We start from the raw sequence: 22,340 nt of genomic DNA on the forward strand, positions 1-22,340 counted from the left end.
GGACATTTTAACTAAAGCAACAAATTAGTTGCATAATAAAAAAGCTGCAAATAACATCATAGATATTGGAACACGTACAGTGAATTAACAAATTTCTACTATTCGAATTTTGATGAAAATCGTACAAAGTATGAACATATGGTAATTATGACGATTGCTCAAGGTTGTTGTTGCTAAAATAAAATTCTACTGAATTTTACTCCCAACGTAATGTATTTTATGTCAGAAAGACTATGATCAGGAGCGATTTTAAAAGTAAAACAATCTTGTGACAGAATTATTTAAAATAATGGAACTATTTAAACAATTTTCTCCTTCGTAGTTGTTTTGATATTTTACCAGGACAACATACTTTGTTACAAGTTATTCAAATGTTAATAAATAAATATATCGCACACAAAGATACGATGTGGTGATGTAATCAGGAATAAGAACAATTTCACTGATTTTAATGAAATATGTTATCAAGGTCAACATTCTGAACAACTTTTTCTGATGCATAGTACCGCCGCTCCACCTTGGTTTCTGAGATATTCGCAGAAAACTTCAATTAAGTTTAGATTACGATCACACTTCATTCTCATAATAGATGGCCGCGTTTTTATGTACCCCAACCTAAACTAAATAAAATGAAAAATAAATGGATTATAGGTTGAATCAGAGTAGCATATATCTAAAAGCTACAGCTAAGCAGTGCGGAGGTTATATGTGTAGTCGCAAATATAAATGTAAATGTAATAAAAGTTGTTCAAAATGTTGACCGTGACAACATATTTAAAAGTCAATGAAACCAACGAGGTTGCTTCTATTCTCAATAATACCGTAACTTTTTTATAAGGTGTATTACTGATTTAATAAAAGTGATACGTAACTTTCTAATATGTAGTTTAATTATATTGACTTAGTTCTTTGAGTGGTTAAATCGTGCATTGTGCGAGTAACTTTACGTTTAGAATATGCAATTCATCTTATAAAAAGTTGTAGTAAAACGATACTATTGTAACATAATAAAGAAACATATGAGAAATACATTTGGTAATGATACTTTTCACGTATTGTCTATATTATACTTCCTTGTTATGTCGCACAGATATTTTGGATTCAAAAGTAAGATTATTGTATTTCTAAGAAATTATTTTATAACTTGTAACCGCACTTTCAATGATCCTCAAAGTGCATCAGACTAGTTTAATATTTTAAAAAATGATTAGCAAAACTTTTTTTCATTTATGTCTGAGAAAATGACTCAAATGTCGCAATATGACTCAATAAATGAGTCAATTTTAGTAAACAGGCCTTATTAATAACGAGTAATAAGATCATAGTCATCACTAAAAATTTCCATATATATATCATTATCCAATACAAAGAATTTAGTTTTCATCATCTTGGAGTACATGAACTTTTGAAAGTAAGTAATTTGTTTCCTGAGAATTGAATATTAATCGTGTACTTATATAATTAAATTATGATAATAGAAAGGTAACTTAGTATATGTATTGGATATCAACCATATAAAACAATTTTTCATATTTCTACATACCGAAGATTTTTGTGTTTCGGAACTCCAGGTATTACTACTTCCAGATATCACCTTTACCAAAGAATTGGTCGATCCGTAGGGAGAGGAATTTTCGTTATCTTCCTTAATATTCAGCCTTTTCTTCGATTTATGTATTGCAGCGAATAGTTCTTCGTTGGACATGGTGCTCTTCGTCGGAGAAAGGATCAAGTTCGTCGGTGTACTTCGACCAGACGAACTTTGAACAGGAGTGCTTCTTCCGGAGTTTGACATCGACAACGAGTTATTGGCGGTTTGAGCCAAACGTTCGGCAACAGTTGGCATACTACGTCCAGTCGGCGTGGACGACTTGAAACTATTACCGTAGCCGTGCCCGATCGGAGAAATTGGATTGTACTTTAACGCATCAGCACTAGGAGACTTCGTAACGGGATCACGAACAGGCGAGGACGCAAAGAATCGATATCCAAGCGCTGTTAGCCCTAATGGTGTTGCGAATCTGGGTGAAGAAAAAGAAGATTCGAGTTTAGAGTGAATTCCTTTTAGTGTTTTCTTTTCATATCTTTGAATTATTTTATTATGAACATCGATAAGTTACGCATACTATGAACTTATTTACATTTACTACGTACGTTTGAGAATTTAAGGAAATATCACTGCGTTATTTTAATCCTTTGGTGGATGATATTGTAAAAGAGCTGAGATGCGAAAGACCCGGAAAAGACAGCATTAAGAAGCGATTCATAACTTTAACATGTCATGAAAGTAAAATTTACTTCTGTTTCTTACAATATTGCTATATCTGACATCGTTTATATCATATTACATATTTCCCCTAAAATTTAGAACAAATTTTATACAATACTTTTCTTATTCTTATTTACTTTCACGATATAAGTTAAAAATTATCTGTTAATTTGTAACTTCTTTTTTAGAAAATAATACAGTAAAATATTATATTGTTATTGGTCATTTCATTCAGATAGTTCATATCCTTTTTATTTCTTTATAAATTACTTCTTTAATGAGCTATATAATGTATATAACGTTATAATATGTCACACGTAATATAATGTCGCATTCATTATGTATAATGAATGAAAATATACATTTCCAAATATTCACTCTTAAAGAGATCTTATAAAAATATAAAAACTTAAAAATATTATGAAATATAAAAAATATATTTTATTTTTAGATTACAACAAAATAAACATAAAAGTTTCTATGTAAAATGTAGAAAATAAAGATATTCATGAAAATTCTAGATTGTTTGTTGACCGTGTTTCCTGTACTGATCGTAACATTTACTTTTAAATCTATTTATGCAGTAAATTTATTGTTTATCTATTGTACTTTCCATACTAGTTGCCACATTTATAGTAGAATCTCGAAATTGTCCGAAGTAAGTATGACATACACCGTTTGAATAATCGACCGTTTTCGATAATTATAACCGAGTAATTTTGTTTTCGTATGAGAAAAAATTGTTTATTCTGAACTATTTGGTAAGTATTGGTATTCGGCAAAAATAGAAACTTGTGAATAAAGATGTAAGAATTCGTTTCAATTTTTATTCTTGTTCAATTGTCGAATGTCAAATATCACGTGTCAAACTGAGCCAATCTCCAGTTGATTCTTCATTCCGATAATTAAGACTCTGCTGTATTGTCACATCTATTTAGCCAATTAACCGTTACCCACCTATTTCTGAAATCCACAATCGGTTGTTGCTCCTGACTTTGCATTAATCTGTTCTCCATTTCGATGATTTCTGATGTTCTTTTACTCAATTCCATCTGAGAGCTATGGCGATTAGGATCCTGTTCTACCATCACCTTCTGGCCATGCCTGGCAATCACATGCATCGTACTCAATGAACTCCGTCCAAGACCCCTCGTAATATCCGGCGTGACGCTTCGAGGTGGTTCGACGTCCCTCTGTAGTCTTCTCGATGGTAGCGTGTAAAATTGTCGACTAACGTCTTTTCCAGACGCATAGTATTGCTGGTTTCTGGCATTTTGCATATACACGATCTGACGTTGGTCACAGTCGTGTTGCAAGTCGTTGTAATGTGATGTTCTACTTTGTTCGAAAAATTTATCGTTACTGTTGCACAGATTTCGTCGAAGGTCATGAGCGTAAATATTCGGAGGATGAGCTGATTGTTGGCCATAGTTGACAGTCGTCTGTTGCTTTTCACACGTTTGGATCTTCTGGCATGTGGGAGGGGCCTTCAAGATCTCTTGAATTTTCTGCTTCTGAGATTCATCGAGTTTAGGAGGTGAAATATAAGGTGGAGGTTGGACTACCCCATGAGAGGGCACCGAGTCTATTGCCAATAGTGTATTGTCTGAAACAAAATAATTAATCATTTCCCTTATTCGTGCTCAATTGCAATTTCAGATTTAGCTTAATTTTGTATTATCTAACGATTAATTATAAGAGTTTTGCAGATATTAACGCCTTGCTGTAGTAGAGATTAATAATTATTCAAGATATTTGAATTCGAGTAATCTAATTTCAAGCTTGTATTTTCTTTATCATTAAGCATTTGAAACTTCATGCGAATTTTATTTTAGTTATACATGTAAGTATCTACAATAATTGTGTATAGACAAAGAGCATTGTGTAGACATAAGCTTTTTCGATATTATTTTACATTTTTATGTCGCAGTTCTTCAAAAACTTCTCACATGATAAGTTACTTGACTTAAAGTCAAGTTAAAATGAAGGAGATGGATGAAAAAAACACGAAATAAGAATAACATTACAGTAGAACTTCGTCTGTATAAATCTGTCGCGAAAAAAATAATTCATATAACATACACTGCGTCTAATAGCTATAAAATCGTCAAAAAATTTCTAATTCTTGTGTGTCGTGATTAATGTGATAAGGAATGAAGTTTGCAATGTTTGAAGTTATATTGAGAAACAATTTGTTTCTCTTTTTTCTCCAAATTTTCTTTAAGGGATAAATTCTATCGACTAAGACAAAAGCAATTGAAATCCAATTTATATTCGTTTCATAATAGAACAAGCATAACAGAATATTTTATTAATTATCCTCTAATTTTCAATAATTTCAACTATTTGACTTTGTATATACATATAATTTTAATTAATCATGTTGTAGAGAATTGAAAATTATATTTATGAGATGCAATGTATATAAATCAAGTTTCTTCACTTAGGGACATTTGAATATATGTAAATATCCTTACTGTACGTGAACATGTAATTAAAAATGAATACCTACAATTAGGCTGAAGGATATGTAGAAAAACTATGAAATAGGAATAACATCATAGTAAAACTGCATTTACATGAATTTGTCGAGAGATAAAAAGTTTATATGAATGAAATTACTATAATAGGTTACTGATTCTCCTCACTATCTATGATTTTTCGTATAGTAAAAATTCATATTCAGATATCAATCGGCAAAGGTATAATTAATAAAGCATTAATTAAAATTTCGTTTAATTCATATAGAGGAAGTTCTGTATGTATAAATGTCAAGTCAAGAAATAATTGTAAGAATTAAAATTTCATTGGAAACTGCAGATAATGTTTAAAGTCAAGTAAAATAACACGTTTTCATAATTTAAATGACTTAGTGACTGAAATACAAATGACTTGAAGACAAAATTGTTTAATAGAGAGCAGCAGGGAAACTTGAAAGAATAGGTCAAATCAACTAAATAACAAATTTTATATTCAAGTTGTTTTTTAGATAATTCGATTAATTTGAATAAAACATAAGAAGATCTTTTTTAAGCTTTAAATAGAATTAGATCGTATATGCTACTCGTTAGACATTCGCTTAATTGATATTAATTATTACACAAATTGCACGTATTATTTCTTTCTAAATTTTTTGAAAATTTTCTCGTTAATAAATATTACCGTCAGTTTCGATTCAGTGCAAAAAACTATAATTTCCGTAATTTATCTTCTCGATTTTCATATTAATATTATATATTCATGTCAATACAAACGACATTTAAATTTTTGAAATAATCCATGATAAATGACTCTAAATTAAAAGATAAATTAATTCATTAATAGCATTATCGTTAGTAAGATCAAAGCGAAGCAAGCACGATACAAAAATACATTTACATATGCAAGCATTCGACAAAAGCACGAGAAAAGTGTAGCTCGTCGATCAATTACTCAAGTCCGATATAGAATGCAGCTTCGTAATTTCCATGAATCATATTTAATTTAAAGAAAATGATAGAACAAGATTAGAATAACTTGTTTCAGCGGTTTTCAACCAGTGGTACGCGTCCTATGGTTATAAAAATGTTATCATCCAAAAATAGTTCTGAGAGTATTTCAAATCATTATACATTATTATACGGTATATATTTATATCACAATTATTGTAATAATAATGTTGTACCTTCTACACATATTATTAGATTAGTTCAAACTGTACCTACGTAATCATAATAATTCGGACTGATTGCAATGCAAATGAAATTTCGGAATGTTTCGTATACTACACGTAACACATTCATAAAAGGTCTTTGCAAGTGTTCGAATACTTTACTATACTTTTTTTGGTGATCCTGAAATATTTTAACTTTGGTTTCGTCAGTACCCATGAAGAAGTTGAAAATTACTATTCTCTTTGATTGAATGTACATTCGAACATTTGAACATTCTATATCGGACCCGAGTTTTTCTTGATGGAGTTAAAAACAAAATGTACTCACCATAACATGAACTATAGTACTACGATATGTACATGAGCTATTAGCAAGTTTGCCACACGCGTGTGAGGTGCATTTATTTTCTCTAAAACTAATATGCTTATGTACATGGACTAAGTGCACGAGTGCGAACATGGAGACAAGAGTGAATAAAAAAAGAGAGAAGGTAAACGATAGGTATCGGGACAGGTTGGAGTCGAATAATGGCTAGAGTCTGTCTAAAATCAATTAATTTTCAAGGCCACTGAGATATAATCCTGAACGTATACGTAAATTATATATGAATCTCGACAAACTGTTAACATATAACTTCAAGACTAATATAAAAAAAAGTATTAAGTTTGGTTGTAAACATTTTATGAGAAAGTTATACACAAACATCGTACTATTAGAATTTAACGATTAGAATAACTATTTTGGTATCTTTTCTCTCGTTTGTCGAAATTATGAAACTTCGGCTATCGATTTATTTTATTATATATATGATTTATATCATATTTTGTACGATATTACCTCAAACATATAAAGGATAGAAAATTATATAACATAAAATTGAATTCTATATTATTAACAAAATTGATTTTTACATTATTAATTAGTAGAAATTTGTCTCTTATGTATTTTATGTAAACGAAAAATGCAAATTTCCAAATATAATTTTTTCAAAATTTTCAATAATGCAATACATAAAGTAGAACATTATTAATTAAAATACTATTGCTGTCCATATAATTGTTGCCACGAGTTTTCAGGCACTGCTGATAACTTGACAAAAAGATGTGAATAAAAGTTAATCAGTTTTCAATTAGCTGCATATTACGATGTAAGAAACTAAAAAAAAATTGTTTTTTAACAAGAAGTCATGGCCACCTTGATTTTTTTTTAGACAACATTGCATACTTTTGATTCCATACTCTCGTAGCTGATGTTAAGACGAGTTCAACGACCTATTATACTTTATCTTTGCAATAACCATGAATCGTGAAATGTTATCGTTAAAAATTACTTTATTTCAATCAAATTACACATTTCAAAAATGGTAAGTTTCAAAAAGATAAATATCAATCATACGTATATTACAAAAGGGGCATAAACATCAACGTAGTCGCAAAACATGTCAAGAAATTCGTTGTGACGGTATTGCAACAGTAATCAGTACAAAGAAAAAAAAAAAAACAAAAGTACTGTATAGTTCGGAATTGTGGTTAGAAAATTGTAGACTATAATTGGAATATTTATCACAATTGAACGCACAAACGTACTCTTACACTATACAATGTATGTTTACATTTACGCGCTGTTTATGCTCCTTTTGTAATATGTGCATGACTAACATTTTTCTTTTCGAAGCTCACCAGTTTGAAATGTACGATTTCGTCGAAGTAAAATAATTTTTAGCAATAAGATTTTCCTCGATTATGCCAATATTTCAAGGTTTAGATATGTTGTTTCTAGGTGATGATATAGTAGGTCGTTCAACTTGTTGAATTCAACATTAGCTACAACAATATCGATTCAAAAATACGTAGTATCGTTCCAAAATATTGAAGGTAATCTTGAGTTTCCGTTAAAAAAACAATTTTTTTATTTGAAAATTTCTTATATCGCAATTTGTAGCTGATTGAAAGTTAATTAATTTTTATCCAAAATATTTTTTTGTCAAATTTAGTATCCGAAAAATCGTGGCAACAGTTACGTCGTATCGCCTGTATTTAAAATTATAATATAAAAATAAATTATAATATAAATTATAATATAAATTATAATATTAATTATAATATAAATTATGATACTCTCAAATAATTAAATATTTAAGCTATATTTAAGTATTAAAGTACTAAACATATTTAAAAAGTATTATTGAATCGATAGTTCAGAAATTTCCTACTCCGAATAAAATACAAAAGTGAAGATATTGTAGCAAAAAAAAAAAAAAAAATAGAAATGCCAGTTTTTTCGTAGTCGAGAATATAGCCTTGAGTAACTGATCGATTTTGGGTGAACTACAATATTTACAGTGGCGGATGGACAATATATGATACGATACAGGTGAAACGTGAACGTGAGCCGAAAGAACAAATAACAAAATGCAACTATGATTTCTATAAAAAATGAGTTCTATTCACACCATACATTTCTCATAAAGGTTTAACGACATAGTTCTTCGGTATGTACATTCGAATGGCAAGATGCGCTGTATAAAAAATCGATCGAATACAAAAAAAAGTAGGAGGAGAAATATACACATTTATAAACATACAGGTGCACACAAGTAAGGAATTAGCCTTATACACTATATAGTAACACATAAGTACGTATACACGTACATGTACGGTACAAAATACTGCATGCTCCTCTACCCAGGTTGTAAGTAGATCTCTAAATATTAGTCGCAAGCTGATTAATTCTTGCTGTAGCGAGAGAAATATGAAAATATGCGGTATTTGGTGGTGTGTTATTTGATTGCGTTGATTAAAATGACGACACCGAATATGAATTACGAATTAATTATAGATATTTAGGTAATAATTGTAAAGTTAAGAGTGTTTTTAAAACATTTTATTCAATTTTAAAATTGTATTGTACTATCCATATTAGCGAAGAAGTTTATTTTTTTCAAATTTCTATTATTTAATGTCGCATCAAGCGCTTGAATGGGTTATTCAATTATAACTGTTCTAAGTTCTTCATTAAAGAATATATTCGAATAAAATATCAATATAATTTTACCATAGCATAACCTACACAATTATAAGTATTTTAGTGTTTCTCATAATAAAGTCTTAAAAATCCAATTTTCTGGATTTTCTCGTATTTCGATGTACAAAGTGTTTTACGTTTTTATTATGAAACTGTAAACATATAATTATCAAGTGAAAATAAAAGAAACATTAGATTTGGCTGCAAACATTTTATTACAAAATTATCAGCAAATATTTAATATGTAACTAGACATTTTTCATTATAGGATAAGAAAAATCAGTCGTGTTTATTGTAATAAGTTACCTTCATATTATGTTCTTAGTTTTAAAATAATTCAATAACTATAATTGTAGCTATTTTTTCATATTTTATAACAAAATATAAAAATGTATCTTTTGTAAAAGTTAAACTTTGACTAATAAGCAAATTGATAGGAAAAATCTTATACAAAATTCGACTTAATTATTTTGTAATTATTTCCAAAATAAAAATTTGAAATTTGTTTTATATATTTGTAATTTTTATAAGCTTTTCATAATACAATTAGTTGAATTTATAAGTAAACCTTTTCCTATTTATACACTATATATGTATGTTTTATATTGCGTTCAATATCTACTTATAATTTGGAAAAATGAATGAAACGTAGATTTTATAATAAATCGTTTACTAAATTTCACATAAAATTCTTTATATATTTTCACTTATAGATTATCCTACACAACTTTTCAGATAAAACCAGATAATAAAAAGTATTCGTTAAAATTTTTAATAAATATATAAGCATAGCGAGAGCTTGTCATTTACAAAGGTCATATTTGTAAAGCAATATTATAAGAAACATATCTCTAATAGCTTTAAAAATCTTATTTGATATTTAACTTCAAAAATCATAATTCGAAAATAAAGTATTTGCAACTAGACCTGTATTTACATGATATTTTTTCATCATTTTTGCTACTAGAATATACTCCTTAAAGTATTACGAAACATTTTAAAAACACCATATGTAAAATTTTCAATATATTATATTCTTGTTTTACTGATAAGCGGTGCATCCTAGTGTCGATGGTGGATGAAAGATTGATTGTGGATGAAGTGTCTTATCTGAAGTTAGTCACTAGAATGTTAGTGCTACGCGCTACTTACAACAAGGGGCAAGAAGGAGCACGCATCAGTTAACATGCGACACGGCAAAGTCGAGGCACACACGTTTTCACCACATGCCGAAACCTGAACTCGTTTGCTATTTGCTACACAATATTTTTTCTTGTTCTTGTTCTAACTTTGCATACATCGCTGCTTATTATGACGCGCGTAATTCACAGTAAACGCTGATGACACCCAGTAAATATTAACAGAAGTATATATAATACGATTTGGTATATTTACATTACAACGATGATATTTTTCTAACATGAATAATTGCAAAAATCCAACATAAGAAAGCAATCAAATTAAATGAAAGTTTATACATAATGCGATACAATTTTGTATTTCACACATAAAATTTGCATTTCCAATAATTGATCAATTGATTTTGCATATGTTCCTTGCGTTTCTTTGTTTTCATTGTATTTCGTTACCTCGACCAACGACGAAGAAACAAAAAACGATAACAGGAGCAGTTATTTATCCGTATATCGTGTACAGGATTTTATTATAATTCTCTCTTCGATGCATATACGTGGCATATACTAATACTTACAGAACAAGCAATTCTCCCGTTTGAAAGTGGTCGAATCCACTGTTTACGTGCAAGTTTCTGTAATCCAATATGTTCTGACTCGTAAAAGGAAAGGTGAAAAGAACGAAGAGCACATACGAGAACGTATATATACGTATATGTACATTATTGTACATATATGAAAAAGTTGTATAGTAACTTAATCTAGTCTGCCAGCAGGATGGGCAATGGCTATAATCTCCAGCTGGTGAACACTGCCTGCGAAGTATCGATATATTCCGCTTAATTTCTTATGTTTCTTTTGCTCTCCTATTAAGTTTCGACACTTTTTCAGGTCCTTTTTCGTTTCGACAGATTTTTTTCAACGGTCATTGCTTTCGAACAGGTAGCACCTTTTACTATATAAAAATTAAAGGAATTAATAATGGATATTGATCGAGTGGCCTGAAGGCGTTGCACTTTTTAAAATTAATTACTTTAAAATTCTTTTAATTTATCTATATTTCTAAATTTAATAAATTATTTATTTACATGGACGGATTTCATTACGCTTTTATTTGCACAGTTATTAAACTTATTGCAGATTCTTATGAAATTGATACTAATGGTTGACAGATTATTTTAATATTTTAGAAATAAAGAAAAACGACATTGATCAATAATCTTTAAGCTACTAAACAGATTTAATAATACGATATTTTGTCTTAGTATCTACCATTGATGTCTAGCAATAGTTGTAATACGTGTAATAACACGTATAACACGAAAATGTCATGCATGTGTGTCAAGATTAACTTATTAACCTTTCTCAAACCAGAACTGATTTGTTTACCGTTTAAGAAAATTTAGTTTTTAGCTAATAAGTAATAGAAACATATTTTTCTGAATGATTTTATAAAGAATATATAATACATTAAACTTTACCAAAAACAACCACATTTACTGTTTAAATAATTAGTAACTTATTAGTCCAATCGAGAGTAAAAAAGTTAATTTTCATACATATATGTATAATATTCTTTGTGTATTCAACGTGGCTGTTAAAAAGCCAAGTTTCGTATACATTAATTTTAACCAACTTTTTTTAATTTATTTCTTTATGTAAGATTTTTATAATACGCTTTTTATATGTATAATATTATTGTCCATTTACATTTCGCATATCATGAGATTATTTTCATTAACACGATTGATAGTCGAAAATTGCTTCATATCACTAAAAAACAATAATTTACATAAATTTTACTGTTAGACGTTCATATAAATGATTCATGGTACAATTCATATAACTAAAACAGTAAATACACGTCATATGTTAAAAACATAAGAATTATAGATAAATGCTGCGCACGATAATTAATTATTCCTTGCGTTCATCACATTCTACAGGATAAAATTTGACGAGACAGATATATTTTTCTTTGAAACGATTTAATAACGGCGTAAGTTTCTATAGCATCAGACAGTGAATTTCATTTTTATCGAGCAACATGTCATGTTGCTCCACTTTTTCAGTAACTACTATGATATATGCGGCAGCCAAGACGATTATCAAGAATGTAAAATGATAGCGCCATGAAACATTTCTTTTCTTCGGTTATACGGAGTATTCAGGATATCGCTACGAATTTTTCTTTTTAATATCATCATGTTTCATGTTATTCACCAAAGAAAAAGCGAAGAATGATGTGTATGTATGAAGAATCCTACAGTATTGTGCAAAAGCCTTGATTACAATTATACTACGTTACTGGTCATATAATCCCAACTGAATTTTCTAAGATATAATACTATTACATGAAAACGAATTGTTCCAAAATTTATGAATGATGCCCTTAATAGAAGATTGGATGTAGAAATTTCATAGTGTTATTCATTTGTATGGTTAGTGTTATTCAATGGTATTATGAATGATGATACAGCCTTGATATAAATATTCTATAATATGTATGAAATTATTTAGAACACACCAGAACAGAAAATCAAGTAAAAATTAAAAATCATTCTTTTGAAATACTGAAAAATGAAAACAGAATGACAAAAAGTACAAAAAAGTATTCGATAGCATTTTCGATAGAAAACAAATTTGATTTGCAATTTATTTATTTCTTCATGATACTGACATTTTACTATTTTGAAAATGAGGATAAAAACGAAATATCTTTATTTGGTAGGTTTAAGGCTTTTATTTGTTACTCCGTACTGATTTCTATAAATCATAATATCTTCTAAAATATTGTTTTATATTATATATTATTTATTATTTAATTCCTTTGCTTTCGATTATTTTCAAACTATCTACCAATACTATATTAAAAACATTATTTGACTAACTAGTAAGTATTCCATTTCGTGTTAATAAAGTAGAGAAAAATAAATATATATGTATTTACATATTTAATGTAATTAGATAAGTACTTTAAAATGTGCAAAGAAATGAACGTTGCAAAAGTTTACAAATGAATTTTTTCATAGATTTCAGTAACATACCTATCATAATAAATAAAGTGACATTCATACTCTTAAAATTTAATAAAGGATTCATTTAAATTTGGCAAAGTATAATTTATGTGTATTTAATATTATTGAAACTATTTTCCATAAAAATTATTTGAATTGAATGATACCAAACAATAATATACCAATATTTTTATAGTAGAAAGAATAAAAAATTCTATTTTTTTTTTTTTTTTTTTTGGGTAGATGGAAAAATTAAATTGTAAAATTTTTCAAAATAACATCTACAAAATGTTTGTTGTGATATGCGATATGTTTATTGCGACTGTGTCGTATATATAAATCTTGCAAAGTAATTTATTATTAGAATCTTAAAAAAAAAAACAAATTCCGATGGAATATTAAAGGGATAGAATTAGGACAAAAGTAGCATGAAACTTTCCATTGTCGATTAGAGGTGACTTGCCATTGAGTTAAATAAAATTACTTCAAACATATAAGCTAATCGGTTATCAAATGACAGAAATATATCATGCAATGATTCGTAATTCCACTTTTGTAAGTAACAGAACGTGACCTATGGTTATCTTCCGTGACGTAACTCGAAAAGTATTCAGCAGGAAACCGATTATAAACGAGAGTAATAAAATTCCATTTATATCGTACAATGTCAACCAGTATGTTAGTATTTAAATTTAAAATCAATTTTTATCATCTTTTATCCTAATGTATATAATTTTGAACATACCTTAAAAATTAGAAACTTAATTTTATGTGTTTGTATGTGTGAATATATTTGTGTTTATTTTTTAAATTTCCCCTTAGAAATAAATACTTTTGATATAAATGTGGAAGTAGATAAATATCTTTTAACTTATTAACAAAAGCACAAGCAATTTGATTTAATCTGGAATATGTTTGCGTCAATGAATTAAAATTTTTTAAAGAATATGTGCCAGAAGACTTGTATCTAATCTTTAAATATATTTTATAAAACTTTAATAAATCGTACACCATTGCTAAATAAATTGTAATCTTTTAGTTTAAATCAGAAGCCATTTAGAATCAAAGGCATTTAATGGTGATACGAAACGAAAGTAGCTACAAATACAATATGAATCTACAAGAGCGAAATTATTTGAATATTAAATGTTATTTAGGACTAAGTATCGAAAATACTTTAATGGGTTTAATGGGTGTTATCGTAAAATTCATCGCCGAGTAAGAAAGTTACATTTGTATTGCAAAATTGTTTGTTGATTGACAATGATAGTAGGTAATATTAGATTAAATATTTTAGATTTCTTGTAATAAATTCCGTGATATAATGTACAGTTCCATTCTTGTTCAATATACATGTGAAGCGTCTCATCAATTGAATTTTGGAATAAATATTTACACAAAGTAATCAGAATTGTTTCTGCAATTATTGGGAATAGCGGCGACCTAACAGATTTCAATGACCTTGAATTATGTTATCATGAACAATATTTTCCTACAACTACATGTGTATAACCGCTGCGCCGCTGGATCTTAGTTTTCAAGATACTTGCAAAAACTTTCAATTAAATGTAACTTATGATTCCACTTTATCCTGGAATAGGTGTCCACATTTTTATACAGCCCAACCTAAACTTAACTCATTAATGAGAAATATAATCGTTTTTGATATTGTATAAATAAAAAAGAAAAATCAATGGATTACAGGTTGGACCAGATCAGTATCTAAAAATTAAAGCCAAGGGACGTGTCGTGGCGGTTATATGTGCATATAGGAAAAAATTGTTTAGAAAGTTGACTGTAACAACATATTTCAAGATCATTGAAATCGGTCAGGTTGCCCCTATTTCACACATATTCACGTCGACACATACTTTTAAATTATACATGTGATCGACTTAAATATAGCGTGTGAACTAAAAATCTCGAATTTATGGAAAAGTATTTCATAATAATTTATATTTCTCAATATAATCACAGGTAGATATTGTATGAAAATTTTCTATTACCATAAGCATTGAACGTGTTAGAAAGGCATGCTATTTATTTCAAACCGCATTTCAGAAATATTCGACTTTCTTTATTGTATTGTTTCCATTATGAAGCATGTTCGAAGCTACGCCCGGTAAGATCAAATCTAGTTAAAACGAAAAAAGAAATTAATAAAAATGTAAAATTCGATATCGAATAACTTGGTACCGGTGAAATATAAAATAAATAAAATAATAATAATTATTCCCACCATGTTACATCTTTCCCGCAATCATACAATTTTTTTATTGCATAGAGTTTTCATTTATTATTTGAAATAATGAAGATAATTGAGATAAATACACTTCATAAGATTCTGTATATTCTTTATATCATTGTATTAATAAATATGTATGTAATAATCAAAGTGAAAAAACAATCTACGCATTTCTTCTACTCTAAAAACCATTTATAAATAGACCATACAGTATAAATCATACAGTATAGGTTCACAGGAATCAAACTTCCGAAAGCGTGCGCCTATGAATGTATTGTCTCCCCACATCATTATTACATTTTTGCGTTAGATTTATCCCTTTCCAACAAGTTGCTCGTGAAGTAGATATTAAGAGAAAAATTGTAAAAAATATCGGACATAATTCAAGACGAAACACTGTATTTTATCAAATTTCGTAAACATTCATAAAAGTTAATCATTCATTGATAGCAACTTGTTTTATTTACATTTGTTTACGTATCGCACTTGTCGTCAAGAATGAGCATGTTTTATAACATCACTGCCTGGCATGGATAATGTTACAACTCAAAAAATGTATATTTTACAGGAAGTACTTTTTAAATTTTACAAAGAAATCTTTGTGGGTCATTTCAGTGACATTATAAAGCTAACTTAACACAAAATATGCCACTATTAGCGAAAGCACTAAAACTTTTCACTTGTAGTGTCACAAAACAACTGAAAATGTATTGTATTTGTACCAATTTAAATTTAAATATTTGATTTTAACCAATCTTCTCCGTTCTCTCTTTTTCAGGTTTTATTTCTAAAATTAATTTAAATTATTTTACATTAAACAAACAGAGATTAATTATCAATGGAAGAGATATCCTATTCACACGCAAGCCATATTATCAAATCTTTATCTGATATAATTACTTAATCATAAAATTGTTTCGTTTGATATTATACGATTATCAATTTCATTGATATTAAAAGTCGTTAATAAAGAAATACAAATGTCAGAACACAATTATTATTGCAAAAGTAAATCGGTTCCACATTTGGAACTAATTTTTTACTCCTTTGATTCCTATTTCTCTTATAGGAATTATTATAGAAAATGGAGTAACTTTGTTTATGATAGTATTCGATTGGTTAGGAAACTTTATTTTTTTACATATATAATAGTGTTGTAGTATAACAAAACTAAATCAAATAATAATGGAGAAAATACAGATACGAAGTATGTAAGGCGATATTGTTTTAAAAACGAAGATACAAACAAATCGCAATCAACTATGCAAGTGTCAGTCCGCGTGTTAGTTAAATGTATTTGTATATTCACTCATTTTGCACCTTAAAACAAAATTTAAATCAATTTAAAGTGTCATATATATGTATGTATCGCTGGTTACGAGCGTGTTACTTTATATAAAAGTGTTGTATATAAAAAGAATGAAATATATGCGCTTAAAACAGATCTGACAAAATAATGCGGTAGAAAAGATTAGCAGAATTAATGTCTGTTCCTTTGATTTGGATTTTTATATGTAAGATATAATGAAGGATGTTGTACCTGCTGAAGTGTCAGGAAACCTGAATAGATTAAGTCTATCATACCGAAGAGATATTTGAGAACATTCAAGATGATTTAAGCTTAATCCTGTTATATCATTTGGATTGTTTTTAACTTAATTGGCTTTCTATATCATTGAGAATATTTTTAAATCTTAAGAATATATGAAAGACTCGTTTCAATGCTATGGTAAATCTTTTCAATAAGACATTAAAAATCCTTTCATTTGTCAAAATGAGAACTAAGTGGGACATAATAATCTTAAAATCATAGCAGGAGTATGAGAGCAATCAAAACTATTCTCATGCGTTACCAAACATGCATGTATTGTAAATGCAACCAATCAAACATTTACCGCAACATATTATTTTTTGTAAATTCAGTCTTAATTGTTATTCGTACTTATTTTGCATAATCCATAATGTGCTTGTTAATAACAATTTTCGTCGGAAATTTTTTAAATGGAAACATACATATAACGCGAACTCTTGTGTATATATTTCACGAACAACGAGAAAATAAAACACAAATACCGACAAATAAAAATTATTACAATAAAAAGTAACAATCAGAAAAATTATGTTATTTATGTGCCAGCTTAAACCACTTATTACTGAAATTAATTCCAACGAAAATAAATTGTAACAAAAGATATTAACATTCGAATACGAAACATCTATTGTTTAACAATCGGCAAAATTTGCTATTTACAATGGCAGTACTTATGTCAATAACAAGTTCAAAAAAATATAATTCACTGTCGGAACAATGCGTCTATGTACATACATACATATTTCCTAAGCAAACCAAAACCTGCGACTTCTCAAACAGAAAAAGAACAAAACGCCGATAATCAAACTAAAGAACATATTGTGGCAAGTTAGAAATAAAAAGCAAAAAAAAAAAAAAACCAAAAATAGAAATTTTTTGACTTACGATGTCGTCTGGTCGCAATAAAAAGCAAATGCCTCGCCAGCATGTTGGAATGCAACTGTAGCCTACGACGATTGTCAAATCGCAAAGACCACACTCGTCTTACAATGATTTCTCTCTCAAACTATCAAGGCTGGCGACTGCCTGTCTAGCGACAAGGTTTCCTCTTCGTTGCTAGATAGATACCGCCTTATCATCGCCACTTGTTAAAACCGCGAATTTCTTCCCCTCCCAGCTCACTGCCAATGCATTCACGCGTGAAGATCTAACAACTTCCTGATGCTTCGTGCACCGGCCTCCATACAATGTCCGAACAATAACACGACGAATGTTCATTGAAAATCGTGAATAACTTCAATATCGACTTATTTTAAGTTTGCATATTCGCATGATAGACAAATAATTTACGGTACTAGTTTTTAAATTAAGTTGATCTTAAGGAATAGGTAGAGGATGCAAAATCCACGAAAAGTTACGTAAGCTACCGTTGATAATGTCAGATGACTTAAGTTCGTGAAATAGATAGAAATCATCGAAAAGGGACGAAGTTCGGAAGGGGTTGAGGGATCGCTTAATCGGTAGAGTTAGGCGACTGCCGGACGTGAACGTGGCCAGATCGAAGTGAACTGAGGATGGTGGCATCCGCTCGAAAGTATTTGAATCGTCTGCTACGAGTAGGAGGGAATTTTGTTTATCTCGATTTCGAATTATCGACTGGGATAAACATCACGTCTGATGCAATTCTGTTAGTTGTTGAGCCAGCGGCTAATGATGCTGATAAGGGCTAACAAAGTGAGGCTTCATTGGGGGCTCCCTGGAGTTTTCCAGCTTATCAGTCTCCACTGCTAACTTTATTGTATGCTGTACACCGAGGCAAAAATTTCCTATTCACTCGTCATCAAACGCACTATAATTCCTTTCCCTAACATAATAGCAGTTTACGAAGGATTCGTTTCAACAACGGTTTACAAACAACCGTTTATGTTGCCGTGATGTTCCTTATAATTTCCATCTTAATTATGATATAGGTTCCGATTGAAAAAATGAAACGAATTAATGAAAATGTGTCCCAATCGTAAAGGGTTATTTTAAACCGTTGAACTCTGAATCATCGAACTATTTATGTTAACCCCATAATACATATATGTGCTTCATAATATGAAGTTACACTCATTTCGTGAATTATGGTTCTGGTTTGACAAATAGCAGGTTTTATTTGTAGCAATATTTGAGTCTTATCTTAAGTTTCAAGTCTTCAAAGTAAAAAATAATAAATATAAATTATTAAATTGGAGATGTTTATATAACACTATATTCTTATGAATATGAAATTTATATGAAATTTAAAAAATGGAACTTGAATAGAGATATGTATCACACACCAAATAGTATAATGAATGTTCACTTTGGTTATTTTATATATTACACACGTTGTGTATTAAATATAGATTATATATAGGGTGACCTGTGGTGTAACTGAGGATGTAAAAGAAGATGACGGTACGTGAAAACATAGAACTATTTTCGAAAAGCTGAATTTATGTATTTATGTAATAAGTATTGCAGATTTCGTTGTAAACTCTAATTATATTTTTATTTATCGAATGCAATAGTGGAGAACACACAATGTAACAAGTTCAATGACTTTACAATAGAAAGATTTAATTTTAATAGGAAGAATAGGATATAAACTTATCAGTTGGTATTTAATTAAATAGGAAACAATGTAACAATTTCTAAAATAATAAAATTTATCACGTATAAGTATCCTATTTCATCATGTGTCCTTCACTATTAAATTCAATAAATACAAATATAGGTAGAGATATTAGTCTACAGCGAGATCTGTTAACACTTACCAGAGTTATATATATTTCATATTTATTATAAATATTTTTTATATATATTATATATATATTTGAAATGAATTTTTTCGAAAATAATTTTATTTGTTACATACACTTCCGGCTCTACCACATGTTATCGATCACTCTATGTATATAGTTTATATAAAATGTACATCACATATAAGAATATGAAAAATATCCAAAGTAAAACATCTCTCTATTCTAAACAAATCTACATTTTTCTGAAACGAAGTTACATACGAAAAAATTTTAGTCTATGTCCTTTATTTATTTTGATGAATCACCCCATCCTGTATTGTATTACCAGTTGCATTGTACTTGCATAATATCACATTTTGCATCCAACGTGGTATTACAGAATGCAATAATTTACACTCATTTAACTAGCAAGAAATTAGGAGAAATGGGCTTAAACGTGTGAAAAATCGTAGAAGTATTGGAAAGCAGATAGAAAACTCTGCAGAAAAATGAACTTGCTCTATTAGTATAAAGTATATACACATGTATAAGTGAAGAGTATATATAACTGTGTATGATTGAAGAAGGAAAGACTACGATAGAGTAATCAGGTGGTCGCTTATGAACGAAAAATAGGAAATCCGTGGCGTGTTAAAAGTAAAGAAACTAATGGAAATGCGCATGTAATGTTATCTATTAACCTTGCGAAAAGCATGCACTTATGTACATACATCGGTTGGGACTGGTTCGATAGGCTTTTATCATCGAAACTATTGAACTCTGAAATATTCCGCACGTCATAAAAGACGACAAAAGGAGAGAATTCGTATTTATCGTTTCGCAACGTTAAGTTAGGGGCAGCTGCTGATAGATCGGACGAATGAGTCGGTAGATACAGGAAACGTGACTTTTCTATCGTGTCTACGTTAACGCGGAAAAACATTGTTCGATCTCGTTATCGCGACCGTCGAACGGATCGTTTGCCGTTTGCCCTCATTAATCTCCAAGCAAATGACACTCTCCCGTTAGCCTGTACTCTCCTTTCGTAGAATCGAGAGCTGGAATACGTGTATATACTGATAACTTCCACATCGATGTGCTTTCTTGTATTTTGTTCTTTTATTCTTTCCCGCTCCAGCTGGTCCTTGATGAGATCTCCCGCTGATCGATCTATTTACTGCTCTGATGCCCTGGCTTCGGCAATTATCTAATGCGCGATTTACATAACTGTTCGAGCAACAAGGAACGGAGGATCTTCTAAGATACTTGTGCAACCAGGAAAATACCAAATACGAGTTCTTTTGTTAGTGAATTTGTAAGATTGAATGATATTGGTTACGTACTTTAGAAATTTCATTAGTTATGAAGTATTTAGACATTTCTATATTTAAGAATTTCTATTTAAAAAATATTAATTTCTTTATATAAATTGCTTTTGTCTATGAACTGTAAATTAAATGTCTATTGAAGGATATTTATGTGTACGAGAAGTACAGATTAATTTTTATAAGTTTATTAACGTGAAGCAGTTTGGAATTAATTAAAACAATTTTATTTCATAGATATAGGTTTTTCGTCTATTTCGAATCGAACAATGAACTTATCAAAATATTGTTAAGTATATAATTTCATCCTATTTTGGTAAATCTTAAAATATCGTTCATTAACAATTAGTCGTATTATATATATATATATATAATTTTATATATTTATATATTATATATGTATACATATATATGATACGACTAATTATTAATGAAAGGTATTTTAAGAATTACAAAAATATATATAACAAAACGAGGATAAAATTAAAAGAATGAATAAATGTCATTTTTTATCTTGTTATTGGGTAATAACAAATAGTTTTCTCTCTTTCTCTCTCTTTCTCTCTCTCTCTCTCTCTCTCTCTCTCTCTCTCTCTCTCTCGTTTTACTGTTTTGAATTCAGAATTAGATTAACCAAAATAATTTATTTTCTATTTTCAGGCTTTTTACTAGTTAGAGAATATTTTAAATTTTCTGTTCAAAAATTACTGGAAGATATATCTATAAACAGAAAGTGTCTGTTATGTTTTTCTGATACTTTTTAAAACTATTATAATTTTCCTTATATCCTTTCAACTAGATTATACTTTAACAAATTTCTTAATTCCTATTTAATGCTAAGCGTTTATGTATAGTCACTCTATATATTTATAATAATTAAATGACATAGACAATTTAATAAAGTAACGTTCAAAGTAACTCGTAGCACGAAAAATACCTAATAACACATATTTTACGATAATAAAACTTATCAGATCAAAAGTTTCTAACTGCACTTGTCTGTCATTTATTTTAGAATATTCTTCTTCATAATGAAATTTGTATAAAAAAAATTGTAAACTAATTTATCATGTAATTTGAATATCCAATTTTTTAAAAATATTTTCATAAGAATATTAGTAAAGATTTTTCAAGTACATACAAATTTCTATATTGGAGTAGCAAACTTAAATTGGTGAAACACTATTAATATAAGAGCCTTCCTAAATCCTTGATTGTGATAAAACGAAACCAATATTATTACGGCAATTACTTTTAACAATATGTATTATTGCATAGTATCACAGATACAAAGTTCTCAAACTGTTGAATTGTGTAAGTTCTGATATTTATATAGATCAGAAATTTTATTTATAATCAGAATTACCAACAAGAC

The 22,340-nt window shown here is 29.0% G+C and overlaps 1 protein-coding gene across 2 annotated transcripts in view; it reads right to left on the reverse strand.

The window, feature by feature from the left end:
- The window catches only part of LOC132904513 (serine-rich adhesin for platelets), a 210,698-nt gene that overhangs the window by 4,815 nt on the left and 183,543 nt on the right, over positions 1–22,340 (reverse strand). For both annotated transcript variants that reach the window (XM_060955081.1, XM_060955080.1), the window contains 2 exons: positions 3,227–3,875; positions 1,544–2,021 (listed from right to left, as the gene is read on the reverse strand). In XM_060955081.1, the coding sequence (XP_060811064.1) occupies positions 1,544–2,021; positions 3,227–3,875 (1,127 nt within the window). The remainder of the gene's footprint in view (positions 1–1,543; positions 2,022–3,226; positions 3,876–22,340) is intronic.

This window comes from Bombus pascuorum, chromosome 2 (genome assembly GCF_905332965.1).
Source record: "Bombus pascuorum chromosome 2, iyBomPasc1.1, whole genome shotgun sequence".
NCBI lineage: Eukaryota > Metazoa > Arthropoda > Insecta > Hymenoptera > Apidae > Bombus > Bombus pascuorum.